This window comes from Lacerta agilis, chromosome 11 (genome assembly GCF_009819535.1).
Source record: "Lacerta agilis isolate rLacAgi1 chromosome 11, rLacAgi1.pri, whole genome shotgun sequence".
NCBI lineage: Eukaryota > Metazoa > Chordata > Lepidosauria > Squamata > Lacertidae > Lacerta > Lacerta agilis.
In genome coordinates, this window is record NC_046322.1 from 25119999 (window position 1) to 25134806 (window position 14808).

The 14808-nt window shown below is 40.9% G+C and overlaps 1 protein-coding gene across 7 annotated transcripts in view; it reads right to left on the bottom strand.

Moving 5' to 3' along the window:
- ADAMTS6 (ADAM metallopeptidase with thrombospondin type 1 motif 6) overlaps positions 1-14808 on the bottom strand; it is a 121649-nt gene that overhangs the window by 90620 nt on the left and 16221 nt on the right. For 5 of the 7 annotated variants that reach the window (XM_033163630.1, XM_033163635.1, XM_033163631.1 and 2 more), the window contains 3 exons: positions 4339-4507; positions 1808-2025; positions 437-520 (listed from right to left, as the gene is read on the bottom strand). In XM_033163630.1, coding sequence (XP_033019521.1) covers positions 437-520; positions 1808-2025; positions 4339-4507 — 471 coding nt within the window. Of the gene's footprint in view, positions 1-436; positions 521-1807; positions 2026-4338; positions 4508-9520; positions 9548-14808 lie in introns of those variants that run through there. The other 2 variants (XM_033163634.1, XM_033163629.1) reach the window with 2 other exon arrangements.

Sequence of the window (14808 nt, forward strand, 5' to 3'; positions counted from 1 at the left end):
CTGGCCTACAAATTATTCTGTGCATATAAATCTCATAGATTTAATTTAAACTTCAATAATGGTTTTGTTAAAAGTAATATTACAGATAGTTTCAAATGTTACCTTTTCCCCACAGACAGATTAGTTTCATGTGTGAAAATGTATTTAAATATTTAAGACAAAAACAAAAACAAAAAAACAAGCTGTGACAACTTTCTAGCATCCAAATATCCCATGTATGGCACACATTTTCATTAAATAAAATTAAAAATCTTGAAGAACATTTCAAATTAATACCATTTAATTTCTAATTTTAAGATCATAAAATGTTTGCAGATGAGGTTTGATTATCAAATACTGTTTTTCTAAACAATTATTAGGTACATAATATTATTATACTTTGATTGTGTGATTTATATTTTAGGGGACTGATATTTATATCACAACTCATTCTTACCTGATCTTCTGTAAGAACAATTAAACGAGTCACTATAATATTCACAACGTTTCCTAGGCTGGAATCACGGTAAAGTTTGGCAACCTGACCTCCAGAAAATAAGAAAAGACATAAAGTCAGACAAAAAAATTCTACAAATGTTTATTATTAACCAGTGCAGATTATTAACAGTACTACCTAAGTTACATCAAGTCTGTCAAGCAAGGGAGAAGGGTATGGAAAATTTTTCCAACTCTTACTCACTACTACTCCACCCACATCATAACCACTCCTGTAGCAAGCCCAATTCCATACCCAGTAAAAATGTTCTGCGAACCTGTTAAGTCAATGCTAATCAAGTGCCTCTTATTATGATAGTATATGGGCCCAAAAGGGTCAATATATTGCATTCTTCTGCTTCCAAGTGCAATTAATTATTTTTCTCATAAGAATTAAGGCAACTATCCACTTCTAGAGGCGAATGTAAAGGGAAATACTTATGAACACTGTTGATGTGGAAGCGTAACCTGCTCCTTGCCCCAAGCCATCCCTTAGACTCTGACCCTGGGTTCTTTCTTCTCATTTACATGCTAGTATTCTATTTGCAGTATTTTTATGTATGTGGAAGTACATTCAGTTCTGTGAGTACATAACAGTCAGCTGAAGTAGTACAGTCCACATGTTTACCACCTCAGTGCGAACAAGGTTGGGTTAAAATATGATAGACTGCTGGAAACTAGTTTTTATATGATTGCAAAAATTTTAGTACAAAAGTCCTACCTTGAAACTAACAGCAGAATCTTATTAACCACACTGCTGCTTCTGTGGCACACACAGAAGCACTGTAAAAGTTATGCTGGCATCTAGCTACATAGACTCCCTGCCCCCCATACCATTTCACCCAAATCAGATACACGTGGAATTAGGAATATAAGCATTGCTTATAGTGTTCTTTATATTGTGCACCTGAATGCTCAGCCTCCTCCTCAACCTCTGCACAGCAACACCAATACCCTATTTTGAGCTACCCTAGCTCCAACAAAGTGGGGGGGGGAGCATTAGTTCCCACCGCCCACCCCCAGAGTGAAACACGGAGGCAGAAGCAGCTTGCATTTTACCACTTGAACTTGCTAGGTTGGGTGCCTATCTGCAAGTGAATTTACTTGATAGGAAGTACCTGCATGAGCCATTTTTAAGCAAAAGCTTGTTGGGAACACGGTTCCTAATGCAATGTCACTCCACACCTTACTAGAAACTTTGCAAGAGAAGTGAGTAGTACACTTCCCTGGAAAACACAGCTGGTACAAACACATTCTTAGGTTTGAAATTAATACCAACAATGCCCTCAGTATTAAAATGAGTTGTATCAACATGTAGAGGGATCAAACTTACAATATTCATGACACTCAAAATGTAATGTTCAATATCTTTGCGACCATGGTATCCCACCATCATTTTGTCTGCTACTACCAGCGTCTCCACAAAACGTTCAGTGCTTATTGATCTCTTCTGTCGATGGTGACTACTTAATGTGTGATTAATTGGAAGTAAAGTTGGAAAAGCAAGGGTATTGTTCAACCACCAAGGTTTACTGCTTCCTGTGGGGTCTAGGAATCAAAACAATTAGTGACATCAAATGGACTGCTATATTAACATCTTCATGTACATCTGTTTTATATTTATAGTCTCTTCAAAATTCTTGAAGAGTTTTGTTGTAATGTGAGCATTATCTTTTAATAAACATTATACATCTTAATTTTTCCTTAGAAAATATCAGACAGCCTGCTTCAATATTAAAAGCTATATTTGCACTAAGTCTTTTCGGATATTCTCTTTTACATTGTCACATATCGCTTCTACTAAAAGCGAGCAAGATTGCATGAACATACAAATTTATTTATCACTCACCAATGTGATAGATGTCCACAATGAATTGCAGGACTTACACATGGTTAAACATGTGTTCAGAGTCTGAGCAATCAGTGTAAGGAAGTCCAAATTTTGCAGACCAGAATATGAGATTGACTGAAATTTTGAATATATTTCTAACCAATCACAAAGCAGGATACAAATAGGTTCATGCTTCAAGGTGAATAAAAAGTAGAGCCATAGTAGAAGAAAAGAAGGAGAAAAATCTAATTTGATCATATAAGTATGCCCAAAGTTTCATATGGGCTCAAATATTCTGCTATGAATAAGTTTTATACTTCAGCTAAACCGTAAGTTTATTATTTCATGCCTCCTCAAATTTGAACCAGAAATAAAAACACAAACGTGAATGCAAAAATTAGTATATATAAAATAGTGCATTTATAATATTAACTTATTTATAATTTATTTATAATAGGGCCTTACCCCCACTGCACCCTGATTATTTTGTGAGACCATCAGTAGTGAAATAACTTTTATTGTGCTGTATCTTCAGAGACACAAGTAAAAGTTGGGGGGGGGGTTGACTCCTTCCCCTCCCAATCTTCCTGAAAAATATCTCTTGATTGGGGAATGCCCAAAATCTGGCAGAACCAGATTTGCGACTGTTTCCCTTTCTACAGTACTTGTGTTTCTCTGGATCCAACACATTGAAACGACCAACTGTTTTTACACCAGTTACAAAATGTCTCCAGCATTTATTCATAGTTAAATTGTTTAACTATTACTTACAGTGAAACAGGAGTACCTTGAATCTTGTTGTGACAAATATTATACTAGTGAGGAATTTCCTATACATCTTGATATATTTTAAGTTCTTATGATTAGATGAAAAATATTTGGAAACAATTACACTATCAGTAAAGGCATCAGGAAGTGTTACCGGTATTTTAAGAACTATATTCTATGGTGTAAAGGTTACAGGTGGGTAGCCGTGTTGGTCTGCCATAGTCAAAACAAAATCGAAAATTCTTTCTAGTAGCACCTTAGAGACCAACTGAGTTAGTTGCTGGTATGAGCTTTCGTGTGCATGCACACTTCTTCAGATACACTTCAGATACACTATGGTGTAAAGGCAGTGTAGCATTCAGGTAAGGCACATGGTTTTCATGGCTGGCACAATGGACCACCTCTTCCATTTGCTCTGTTGCTTGGAGCCAGTTTCATCCCCCATACCACGACAGCAGCAATCAGTAGCATTATTGTAGCAGTATTAAGAAAAAAGTCTAAGAGAGGCAGCCACATCTCTAAGCATTAGCCAACATTACACAAGAAGCTAATTGTAGGAAGAAATGCTCTAGGAATATTAAGGGGCAGAAGAAGGCTGTGCATCTCCCTAAGATGCCAAATTGGTAGCAGTGGCACATGCAGTACAGCAGAGATCACTGACATGGTGCTCACAGGCATACATGCCCCCAAGGAGCCCTTCCACAGCATTTGCAGGGTCCCCTCTCCCACTACAATTAAGCTTAAAAGAAGCATTCTGTAGTAGCTAATAGGCCAGGTTGCAATGTGTGCTTGGTTGTAGGGTATGTGTGGTGCCCAGAACAATATCTTCAGTTTGAAAATGTGCCCGTGAACCCAAAAGAGTTGGCGAGCCTTACAGTATAGCCATAACACAAGGGATTATTCTTAGTCTTTGCCTCAAAGACACTGGGTATCATCCAACACTGCAGCTCCACTGATGCAAGGCACTTCAGTGTGCCCCATGGAACTTCCTCTTCCTACCCTGTCCCCTCCAGCCCTTACCCTGCACCCTCAAAATCAGCTCAGGGGTTGGGGTTGGGAGAGGAAACAAAATTCCATTGCACTGGCAGGAGCCCACAGGTGCAGCATTGGATAAAACCCATTATGTTCTAGATGTTAGCCTGGAAAAATTATATTAAATCATAAAATGCCAAAGATAGATGGTTCCTTTGAAAGAAAACAGAATTGTCTTGATATTTAATCAAAGAAAAGGAATAAACCCATTACTGTCATTGTAACTTATTTACCTGAGAGACCACAATGAGTATAATCATAGAAGAGTCGGTGGTACATTGCAGACTTTTTGTAAATAACATGAGGATGACCACTTTCGTAACTAAAATGATTGGAATTTTCGGATACATTTCTTAGAGGCTCAATAAAATACTCTTCATCTTCTGTAGCAATAACACCGTGCTTAATAGAAGGAAGAAAAAATAATGTATATAAGTTATCCGGCATCAAAAAATACAAGGCCAAAGCCGTTTCTGTAGAAAATATTTAATTGGCAGTTCGTGACTGGACTTAACTATCAGGGGTCCTTTACCTTTACCTTTTAGGGATTAACAAGTCCTATTCCTATACAGGAATTCAATTACAGCTTGCACAACGTACACTTCAGTCCATCTCTCGATGAATTTGATTCTACTAATTTCAGTCTCTTTCCAAAATACAGTATAAAAAAATTAATGATATCCAACTAATTTGTACCCAGAATAGACCACTGAAATCAGTGAACTTCAGCTAATTAACTCCATTTATTTCAGTGGATGTACTGTATGATTAGTTTAGCTGGCTATCATTCATATAATACTGAAGCTACGGGTGTTAATAATATGCACAAATAAGAAAGAATGCAATTCTACCTCAACTGCTGGTGATGAAGTTAGGATAAAGTGGACATGCCTGTATGCTGGCCTCCATTTACAGGAGGCTCCTACTGCAGCGTTGGAAAGTGCAGCAGATGGAACACTACCACCAGTAGTTTTCCTACCAATAATAGCCAACACAGGGCCCCAAAATGGCACATTACAGGGTGGGTGCACTATAGATGCACTGAATTGTCTTGAGAGGAGTGTGGTCTTCACAGCTGCACTAGAAGAAAAAAGAATGGCTCCCAACCTGTGCCTCTGCCAGCACAAGCCAGGAGAACTTCAGATGCAATGGTTTGCGTTACTGTTCTCAGCCAAGTGTTAGGTTTTTTCTGCATGCTGTGTTTCCTGGATTTGTGAGTTGGAACCAGACTTAGTCATGCTTAGTACAGATCCTCTGAAATTGATGGTACTTAGTCCTAATTGATTTCAGGGAATCTAGTCTAAGCATGACTATGTTTGGATCCAACCCTATGTGTATACAATTAAGATTAAAAGTAAACCCTCACACATTTCTCTAAACAATATCCTTACGTGGAGACATGTTGTGCACCCCTCCTTGGGAAAATATGCAGGAAATAATAACAATGCTGTTCTCACATATGTAATTGATATTCAAAGCTACTCTCAATAAATATATTCATCTAGATCAGGGGTCAGCAACCTTTTTCAGCTGTGGGCCAGTCCGCTGTCCCTCAGACCATGTGGTCGGACTATTTTTGGGGGGGGGAGCAAAATGAACCAATTCCTATGCCCCACAAATAACCCAGAGATGCATTTTAAATAATAGCACACATTCTACTCATGTAAATTCCCGGACTCATGCTGATTCCCGGACTGTCCGCAGGCCCGATTGAGAAGGCGATTGGGCCACATCCGGCCCCCAGGCCTTAGGTTGCCTACCCCAATCTAGATTTATATAGTCATGGTGACAAAGCAAGAAGTTTCAGCACAAATTATGTAAAATTATAAAAACAAAAAGCCATGCTTGAAAATAATAAACTCATAACAATTACACCCAAACAAAATCGTTCCAGTCAAACCATTCGGAGTAAAACTTCAACCAATGACACACAGATGTTGTAGTGGCACATATTGTAATACAAATGGTTAATATCACATTATACACTAAAAATACATTTTAAATTACAAGATTGAGTCAAACCAATTATTATTGATTCTGTTTTTATCCAGATGCTGAAATCTAACACTACACACGACCTTCATGTAAGCAAAGACCAATAAAGTGTATTCATGCTATTTATATTCCTCATAAAAACATTTTAAATACGAGCCACCAACTCTGAGATTAGCAGATCATCAAAATGCAGGAAGAACTCCCACACAGTTTCCACAGTAAACTCATAATTAATCTAAACTTGCAATAATACTAAGAGAGACTTGCTATTTTGCAGTAAACAAAGGTGTTACCTGTAAACTGTGGTTCTTTGAGTGGATATTCAACACAATCACACATATGGGAATGTACTATCAGTCTATCACAGGCAGGATCTTCTGGATAAGTCTACAACATGAGTGTTTTCGACTTGCTCATGAACAGTAGATTCCCATACATGAGGTAAAGAAGTAGAGCCAGTGCCATCCCACTATGTTCTATTCACAGACAGTTGCAGATGGCATAAATAACAGAAAAGGTTCATGACTTCTGCAGCTACTGTAGAAATGTGTGTGACTGCAGATAATACTTTGTGTAACTGCCTACCGGGAAAAATTGCAGGTAACTGGAAGGTCAGTGCAATGAAACTTCATTAGCTAAAGCAATAGTTCCCAAACTCCTCACCCTCCCATGGAACACTTGAAAATTGCTGAGGCTCTTGGTGGACCAGTTAATGATTTTTCTGCCTGTTGTAGAATTGTAATGTGCTGTGCTACAGGCTGTATGATTTTTTAATCTTATTTTTACAGACACGCCATGGGCCACCTGAATAAAGCTCACATACCAGTCTGGGAACCCCTGAGCTAAAGTATGGGATAACAACACTGTATTAAAGCTATTGAAGGTGGCAGATGGCCAGAAGTTCAAAAAGGATTTCCCATCAAGGAAGTAAAAGAGTTGGGCTCCAATAAACAACCTTCATCTGTGAATGAGGGACTATGTTAACTAAACCTCTGAGAATGCTGATTATCCTAGCTTGTGGTAGAAGGTAAAATGAAGTCCAGAGCTTAAAGGTCTTTCCACCCCCCACCCCCCACCCCCGACTTATTAAAATATCTCAGGTTGTGTCTAGCCTCCCTGCTTAATCTAATAAAGTGGTACCTTGGGTTAAGAATTTAATTCATTCTGGAGGTCCGTTCTTAACCTGAAACTGTTCTTAACTTGAGGTACCACTTTAGCTAATGGGGCTGCTGCCACGTGATTTCTGTTCTCATCCTGAAGCAAAGTTCTTAACCCAAGGTACTATTTCTGGGTTAGCAGAGTCTGTAACCTGAAGCGTCTCTAACCCAAGGTACCACTGTACTTCCTGTCTATACATTGACCATTAAAACCAACACTCTATTAGTAGAGAAAAACATTATAATATCTAATTTTGCTTCTAGCAAACAAGTATAAAATTCTGACTGGATCATTTGCTTGATCCTTTGCTAGCTTAGTAGCCTATAGGAATCAGAACATAATATTATTTGATTCTGGTTTTCCAAACACTTTTCTTCTTTTGAGATCAAAAGTGGCAACAAGCATAGTCATCAAATTTGCCAAGCATTTTAAAAATTAACTGCAATTGTTAAATAATTTACAATGTAAAATTCCATTTACCATATTAGTCCAAATATAAGACGCACCCGCAAATAAACCACACCTTTAAAATTCAAGGCCTATTTGCCAGTGCGGCCCACCTCCCGGCACTACCACCCTGAACAGGGGGCACAGGGGTGGCCAGCACCAGCGCTCGCTTCTGAGCACGGCCACCTCCCGGCACTCCCTCCACAAGCCAGAGCTGACTGCCCCCCGCCTAGGGCAGTAGTGCTGGGAGGCGGGCACACAGCGTGCTCAAAACCGAGCGACAGCTTGGAGAGCGGGGTGCTGAGCGTCGGCTGCCCCCCATCCCCCTGTTCAGGGCAGTAGTCTCGGGAGGCGGGTGTGCAGTGCTCAGTTCCGAATATAAGCCACACTTTTACTTTTCAGTTGGAATTTGGGGGGAAGTGTGGCTTATATTCGGGCCAATACGGTATTTCAATAGAACTTACTCCAAAGGATGGCAACTTTGAAAGTTCACCTTTTTCATAGGTTTGAATGCTACTAACTTTTAAAATTGTCTTCCATGCCTCTAAATGCAGTTGTGGTATCATCATCATTACTATTACTACTACTACTACTACTACTACTACTACTACTACTATTGCAAAGGGGAATGGAGAAGAAATGAACTGGTAAGTTCCCACCATCCTGCTCCCAGTGGTGGCATCTCTCCTCCCACTGTCACCACAGGGATGGGTCTCTGCAGAACTATTTTGCCCTTCAGAGGAGTGGAGAAGAAGCAATTACAGCTTCTTCTAACAAACAGTTATCTTTATTGCTTATTGATTTAATCAATTATTCCTTATTGATTTAATCAATTTATCAACTGCTTAATATAAAAGTTTTACAAAGTAAAAAAAATCCCATAAAATAACAAAGCTAAAATGTAGAAATGTCAATAAAAATCCAGAATCCAAACACTAGAAGAAAAACACTGAGCAGTGCAATGTTGATATTAAAAGTCAAGAAATGCCCAAACATTTTATTGTAACTTTTCTTTTAAAAATCAGTGCTTATTTTTGTAACAATCTTACGTAAACTATTTTGGTAAGTCTATTTGATAAGCAATATACAAATACCTTAAACAAACACCTTAATAAATGAATGAAGACAAACTCATGAGAGACATCCAGCTTTACGTTGCTATTACCTAAAATATCTTCAGTAATAAATAAAATGACATTTCCCATTCTTTATAACTTTATCAGCAGTGCCGTGCAGATTTTTTTTATTAAAAAAAATATATTATTTGCCTATGCTGCCTTATGAGTGGAGAATATACAATCCCTCTCACATTCCAACTGTTCTCTCACCATGGTGAGATGTTATTTAACACAAATATAGGTTTCGGTTCACAGAGTGAAAAAATAAGGTTTAGGTTTATAATCCTATGCACATCTACATAGGAGTTAGTTCTATGGAAACATATAGGATTATACTGTTATTCATGTCACCCTTATGCTAGACATAGGCTTAGCCTTAAAAAAAAAAAAAAAACCTTGTACCACTTTTAATAGGTAATAATCTGGGATGACAACTCCCTTTTTCCTATGCACTTCATGTCATAAGAAGGTACTATTCTTTTCTAACTACCGGTACTGACTTTTAAAGATGACTTCGTCTATTACATATATGTACCAATCAAGGGCCTCCACATTCTCTTTCCAGACAATTCTCTGAGTTTCTTGAAGCCTCCATTATGTGTAGTTAATACATTCTAGAACAACCTCCCAATAATAATAATAATAAATTCTAAAGTTGGTCATTCAAACTGTAATTTCTAGTTTCCACAGCACAAACCTGCTTCCACATGTTGGAGGATAGGGGTGGGTGAGGGGCAAAATGACATTAGCTTAGTCTTCTTTTGGTGAAACATTGTACAGTACTTTTCTCATTGTTAAGAGCCATTATAGATTTTCTCCTTTATATCCTTTTCCAGGGGTCCCCAAACTAAGGCCCAGGGGCCAGATGCGGCCCAATCGCCTTCTAAGTGCGGCCCGCGGACGGTCCGGGAATCAGCGTGTTTTTACATGAGTAGAATGTGTCCTTTTATTTAAAATGCATCTCTGGGTTATTTGTGGGGCCTCCCTGGTGTTTTTACATGAGTAGAATGTGTGCTTTTATTTAAAATGCATCTCTGGGTTATTTGTGGAGCATAGGAATTCGTTCATATTTTTTTTCAAAATATAGTCCGGCCCCCCACAAGGTCTGAGGGACAGTGGACAGGCCCCTTGCTGAAAAAGTTTGCTGACCCCTGCCCTTTTCCCTTTGAAAAGTAATATAGCCTCTCAGTGTTTAAGTTCCCCACCCCAGCTTTTCAAGTGCTAAAAGTAATTTTAGTAGCAGTGGTGAGGAGTTCAGTAAATGAATTCCAAGGATTAATATTATCCTCACAATATGACAATTAGCACCACAGTATACTACACTGGTACCTCAGGTTAAGAACTTAATTCGTTCTGGAGGTCCGTTCTTAACCTGAAACTGTTTTTAACCTGAAGCACCACTTTAGCTAATGGGGCCTCCCGTTGCCGCTGTGCTGCCAGAGCACGATTTCTGTTCTTATCCTGAAGCAAAGTTCTTAACCTGAAGCGTTATTTCTGGGTTAGCGGAGTCTGTAACCTGAAGTGTGTGTAACCTGAGGTACCACTGTATATGCAGGATGAAGGCATCTACACAAGGACTGGCAGCTTTGCCTCAAAGGCAGCTCTCATGTATTTACATTATGTAGAGTTCTCAGGGACTGTGTGTGTGTGTGTGTGTGTGTGTGTGCATGGCGGCCGAAAGGAGGGCGGCGGGCGCGATGTGCAGCCGCCGCTGCTGTTGCTGGGGGGCTTCCCGCTGGGCCTGGCTGCCGGCGGGAGCCCCCGGGGATCGGGCCGCATGGCGGCCGAAAGGAGGGCGACGGGCGCGATGCGCAGCCGCCGCTGCTGTTGCTGGGGGGCTTCCCGCTGGGCCTGGCTGCCGGCGGGAGCCCCCGGGGATCGGGCCGCATGGCGGCCGAAAGGAGGGCGGCGGGCGCGATGCGCAGCCGCCGCTGCTGTTGCTGGGGGGCTTCCCGCTGGGCCTGGCTGCCGGTGGGAGCCCCCGGGGATCGGGCCGCTTGGTGGCCGAAGGGATGGCGGCGGGGCGCGATGCGCTGCCGCCGTCGCTGCTGCTGTGGGGGCTTCCCGCTGGGCCTGGCAGGCTGCGGGAGCCCCCGGGAATCGGGCCGCTTGGTGGCCGAAGGGATGGCGGCGGGGCGCAATGCGCTGCCGCCGTCGCTGCTGCTGTGGGGGCTTCCCGCTGGGCCTGGCAGGCTGCGGGAGCCCCCGGGGATCGGGCCGCTTGGTGGCCGAAGGGATGGCGGCGGGGCGCAATGCGCTGCCGCCGTCGCTGCTGCTGTGGGGGCTTCCCGCTGGGCCTGGCAGGCTGCGGGAGCCCCCGGGGATCGGGCCGCTTGGTGGCCGAAGGGATGGCGGCGGGGCGCCACCCCCGTGGAAAGGGAGACCCCGACCCCCCCCTACTTTATTTCTTTTCTTTTTAAAAAAAAACTATTTTAAAAATATTTTTTATTACTAATTCCCCCCCATATCTTTTCTTTTTTTCCTTCCCCCCCCAAACCTGTTTTTTGCTTTGTGGCTTTTTGCCTTGCTCTCCCACATCCCCCCCTCTCTTTTTCTTCCTCCCCTCCTTTTTTAATCCAAGGGGGGAAATCCCATTTTTAAAACAAACAAACAAACAAACGAAAAACAAACAAATACCCCCCACAGCTGCTGCAGCCACTCTATTTGAATTTTTATTATTACCCTTTTCTCCCTCTATCCCCCCTTTTTCTTTTCTCTTCCCCTTTTGTTTTTGTTTTCAAAAAAGGAAAAAGAAGAAAAAGATTTCCCCCCTTTATTTTTATTTTTTAAACTACTACATATTTTTAATAGATATTCTCCCCACCCCACCCCCAATTTATATTTTTTCCACCCCACTTTTCCATTCTCACCCCCATCTGTTTTCTACCCCGTCTCTTCCTTTCTCTCTTTCCCTTTGTGTCCCTCCCTCTCCCTTTCTAAACCAAATTCCCCCCCTTTTTCTTTCTTTCTTAGTTCGCTTGTCAACCTATCTTAGAGGGGGAAGCCCTCTCTCCCACCCCACCCCCAAAAACAACTTTGAGTTGAACCCCAAAAAACGGGGGTAGATCACTGCTGAAAGTAGATCACAGTTTCTTGGGAGTTGGCCACCCCTGGTATAAGACATGTAACTAGAATAAAAATTTTAAAAAACCAAGCAAATAATTGTAATAAAGCACTGCTATAATTATATATAATTTCCCTAAAATTTTGGTTTCATTCGCCTTTCCGTGCTGAAATGTCACAACCTGAACGACCATGGCTTGCACACCCCCCCCAGTTTTGATCCTGGGTACGCCCCTGAGTCAATGCAAAAAAGTAAGAACTTATTCTTGTTGTTTTTACTGATTATACTTTGCATTGGCTCCTATACGTTATTTATTATTATTGCATTAAGGTAAGAAACAATATATGCAGCGTTATATTTGTTTTAAATGTCGCAATGGTTTTGTGGCTCCCAGTTGTTGTTTTTTCCTTTGGAAACGGGTCCAAGTGGCTCTTTTCGTCTCAAAGGTTGCAGACCCCTGCACTAGTGAGACAAGAGGCCAGTTATACTCTGTCTCACAGTATTAACCGCTGAAATCAAGCACACTGGGACTTTGTGGCTAGGAACACAACAAAATCTGAAGTAATGTATGAATTTCAGCATCTCACTGTACCAGTTACAAAACAATAATTTTAATTCATCTCTTGTACCTCAGAGACATGTCAATATCAGTAACCAAAGTCGGGGTATTCACATTCAGCCAAACTAAATGAAAGGAATGAGAATCTAAGCGTAACCAGTAGCACTGTTTTAAAATGATAATTGGTTAAAGAAAAATGCCTAAGGTCCAAAATGAAGGTGTATAGCTAGGAAGAGCTGTGAAAGCTTTACTCAGCCGTGTTTTAGTACTCCCTGGGAGGAAGCAATATTCTTTTTCATCCTTGACACCAGTGATCAAGTGAGCTGAATTCTGGAGAAGCTTCAAGCAGGCTATCAAAGAGGCAGCCTGCCCCTATTATATAGCACACCTCCTAAAGCAGTGGTGGCCAAACTAGTCCCTCCAGCTGTTTTGGGACTACAACTCCCATCATCTCTAGCTAACAGGACCAGTGGCCAGGGATGATGGGAATTGCGGTCCCAAAACAGCTGGAGGGCCGAGTTTGGCCACCACTGTCCTAAAGAGATGCTGCCAGCACTGGTCCCTCCTATCAGTAAAGAGCCTCTTTCTGGGGAGTCACCTCAGCTTAAGTCAGTTTCTGAGCTGGCTCCTCCAGCACTAATAATAATAATAATAATAATAATAATAATAATTTATTTCTACCCCGCCCATCTGGCTGGGTTTCCCTAGCCACTCTGGAAGGCTTTCAACAAAACATTAAATACAGAATAAAACTTTAAACATTAAAAACTTCCCTAAACAGGACTGCCCACAAGGCAGGTGCCACTACCGAGAAGGCCCTCTTCCTGAATAATAATAATTTATTAATAATAATAATTTATTAGGCTCTAATTCAGTGGTAAAGATCATGTACTCTTGGAGGAAAGTGGTGGGACAAGCAGAAGTCTGGATCGGCCCTCAGTTCTTCAAAAGAAACAGTGTACCATTTCGCTTGCCTAGTATATGCCTGATGTGTGAGCTCTCTGGAACTGGCAGTCTTTAGAATTGGGCTACAAGATCAGATTTTTATTTTTTGCTTTCTCCTCTTCCCTTCCAAACCTAACTATAACAGATTATCCAGGTCCTGCTCCTTCCATAGTTCTGTAAGGACTGTAAATCACAGTCCATTAATCCTGCTGTGAGGAGTTACTACCTGCTTGTGAGTAGTGATAGAGAAAGCTAAAGACAGCTGAGTTCCTCCTGACTGACCTTGCAGGGAAACAAGGGCCAATTCAACAGAAACATGCCCATTCCCAACACCGAGGAATTCCAATCACTAATCCTATTTCTATAAAGTTAATGAGACCTTGTGACACCTAAGTGCAACTGAAATCCAGTTATGGCTGGTGTCTCTATGTAGAATAGAGAAACAATCTCCACATATCATAGATGATGATGATGATGATGATGATGATGATACACTTTAAGGTTTACTACAGTAATGAATAGTGTGTTGGTTTCCAAACATGGTGTGCTCTTTCATAATTTTGTAACTGACTACTCTAGAGTTATTTTTAGGCTTGAATTATAGTAGAGCTGTACATGTCTTTTTCCATATAAGACTTACTGCTGAAACAACCCAGATTCCAATCAACAACTGGACAGCTTACAAAAGTACCGTGTAGGCTTGGACTGTACACCTTTTGCTATTATTTATCACAATTGATACTGCAATGGTTCTGCTTTCCTCCATATTCTTCACATTTGTCAACAAAAGGGATTTTCTCCAACTGGTTAATCAAATGGACCAGCATCAGAAAACTGTACTTTTAAGTACTTAGTGTTTTCTTAAGAGAAATTTAAACTATCCCACCCACTAAAAGATATACTTTTATTCCTGTTAATCTAATTTCACATTATAATCATTACATAATCAAAAAGCTACTACAGTGCTACCTCGGGTTACAAATGCTTCGGATTACAAACGCTTCGGGTTACAAACTCTGCTAACACCGAAGTAGTACCTCAGGTTGAGAACTTTGCCCCAGGATGACAACGGAAATCGCGCGGTGGCAGTGGGAGGCTCCATTAGCGAAAGCATGTCTCAGGTTAAGAATGGTTTCAGGTTAAGAACGGACCTCCAGAAATAATTAAGTTCGTAACCCGAGGTACCACTGTACCTGCGCTGGACAGTTGTCTAAATTAGATGTCAATGCAGATTTCTAAAACTAATTACAATTCCTGTCCACTAATTAGAAGTTGTTGCTTTTTGAATGGTATTTTCAACTATAGGTTTTTGTTTGTTTTATTTGCACCACTGTATTTTTTTGCTCATGTAATGCAGGCATTGGATGCTTGCCATATACTGAGTCAGTCCATCTAGTTCACTGTTTTCTACAATGAC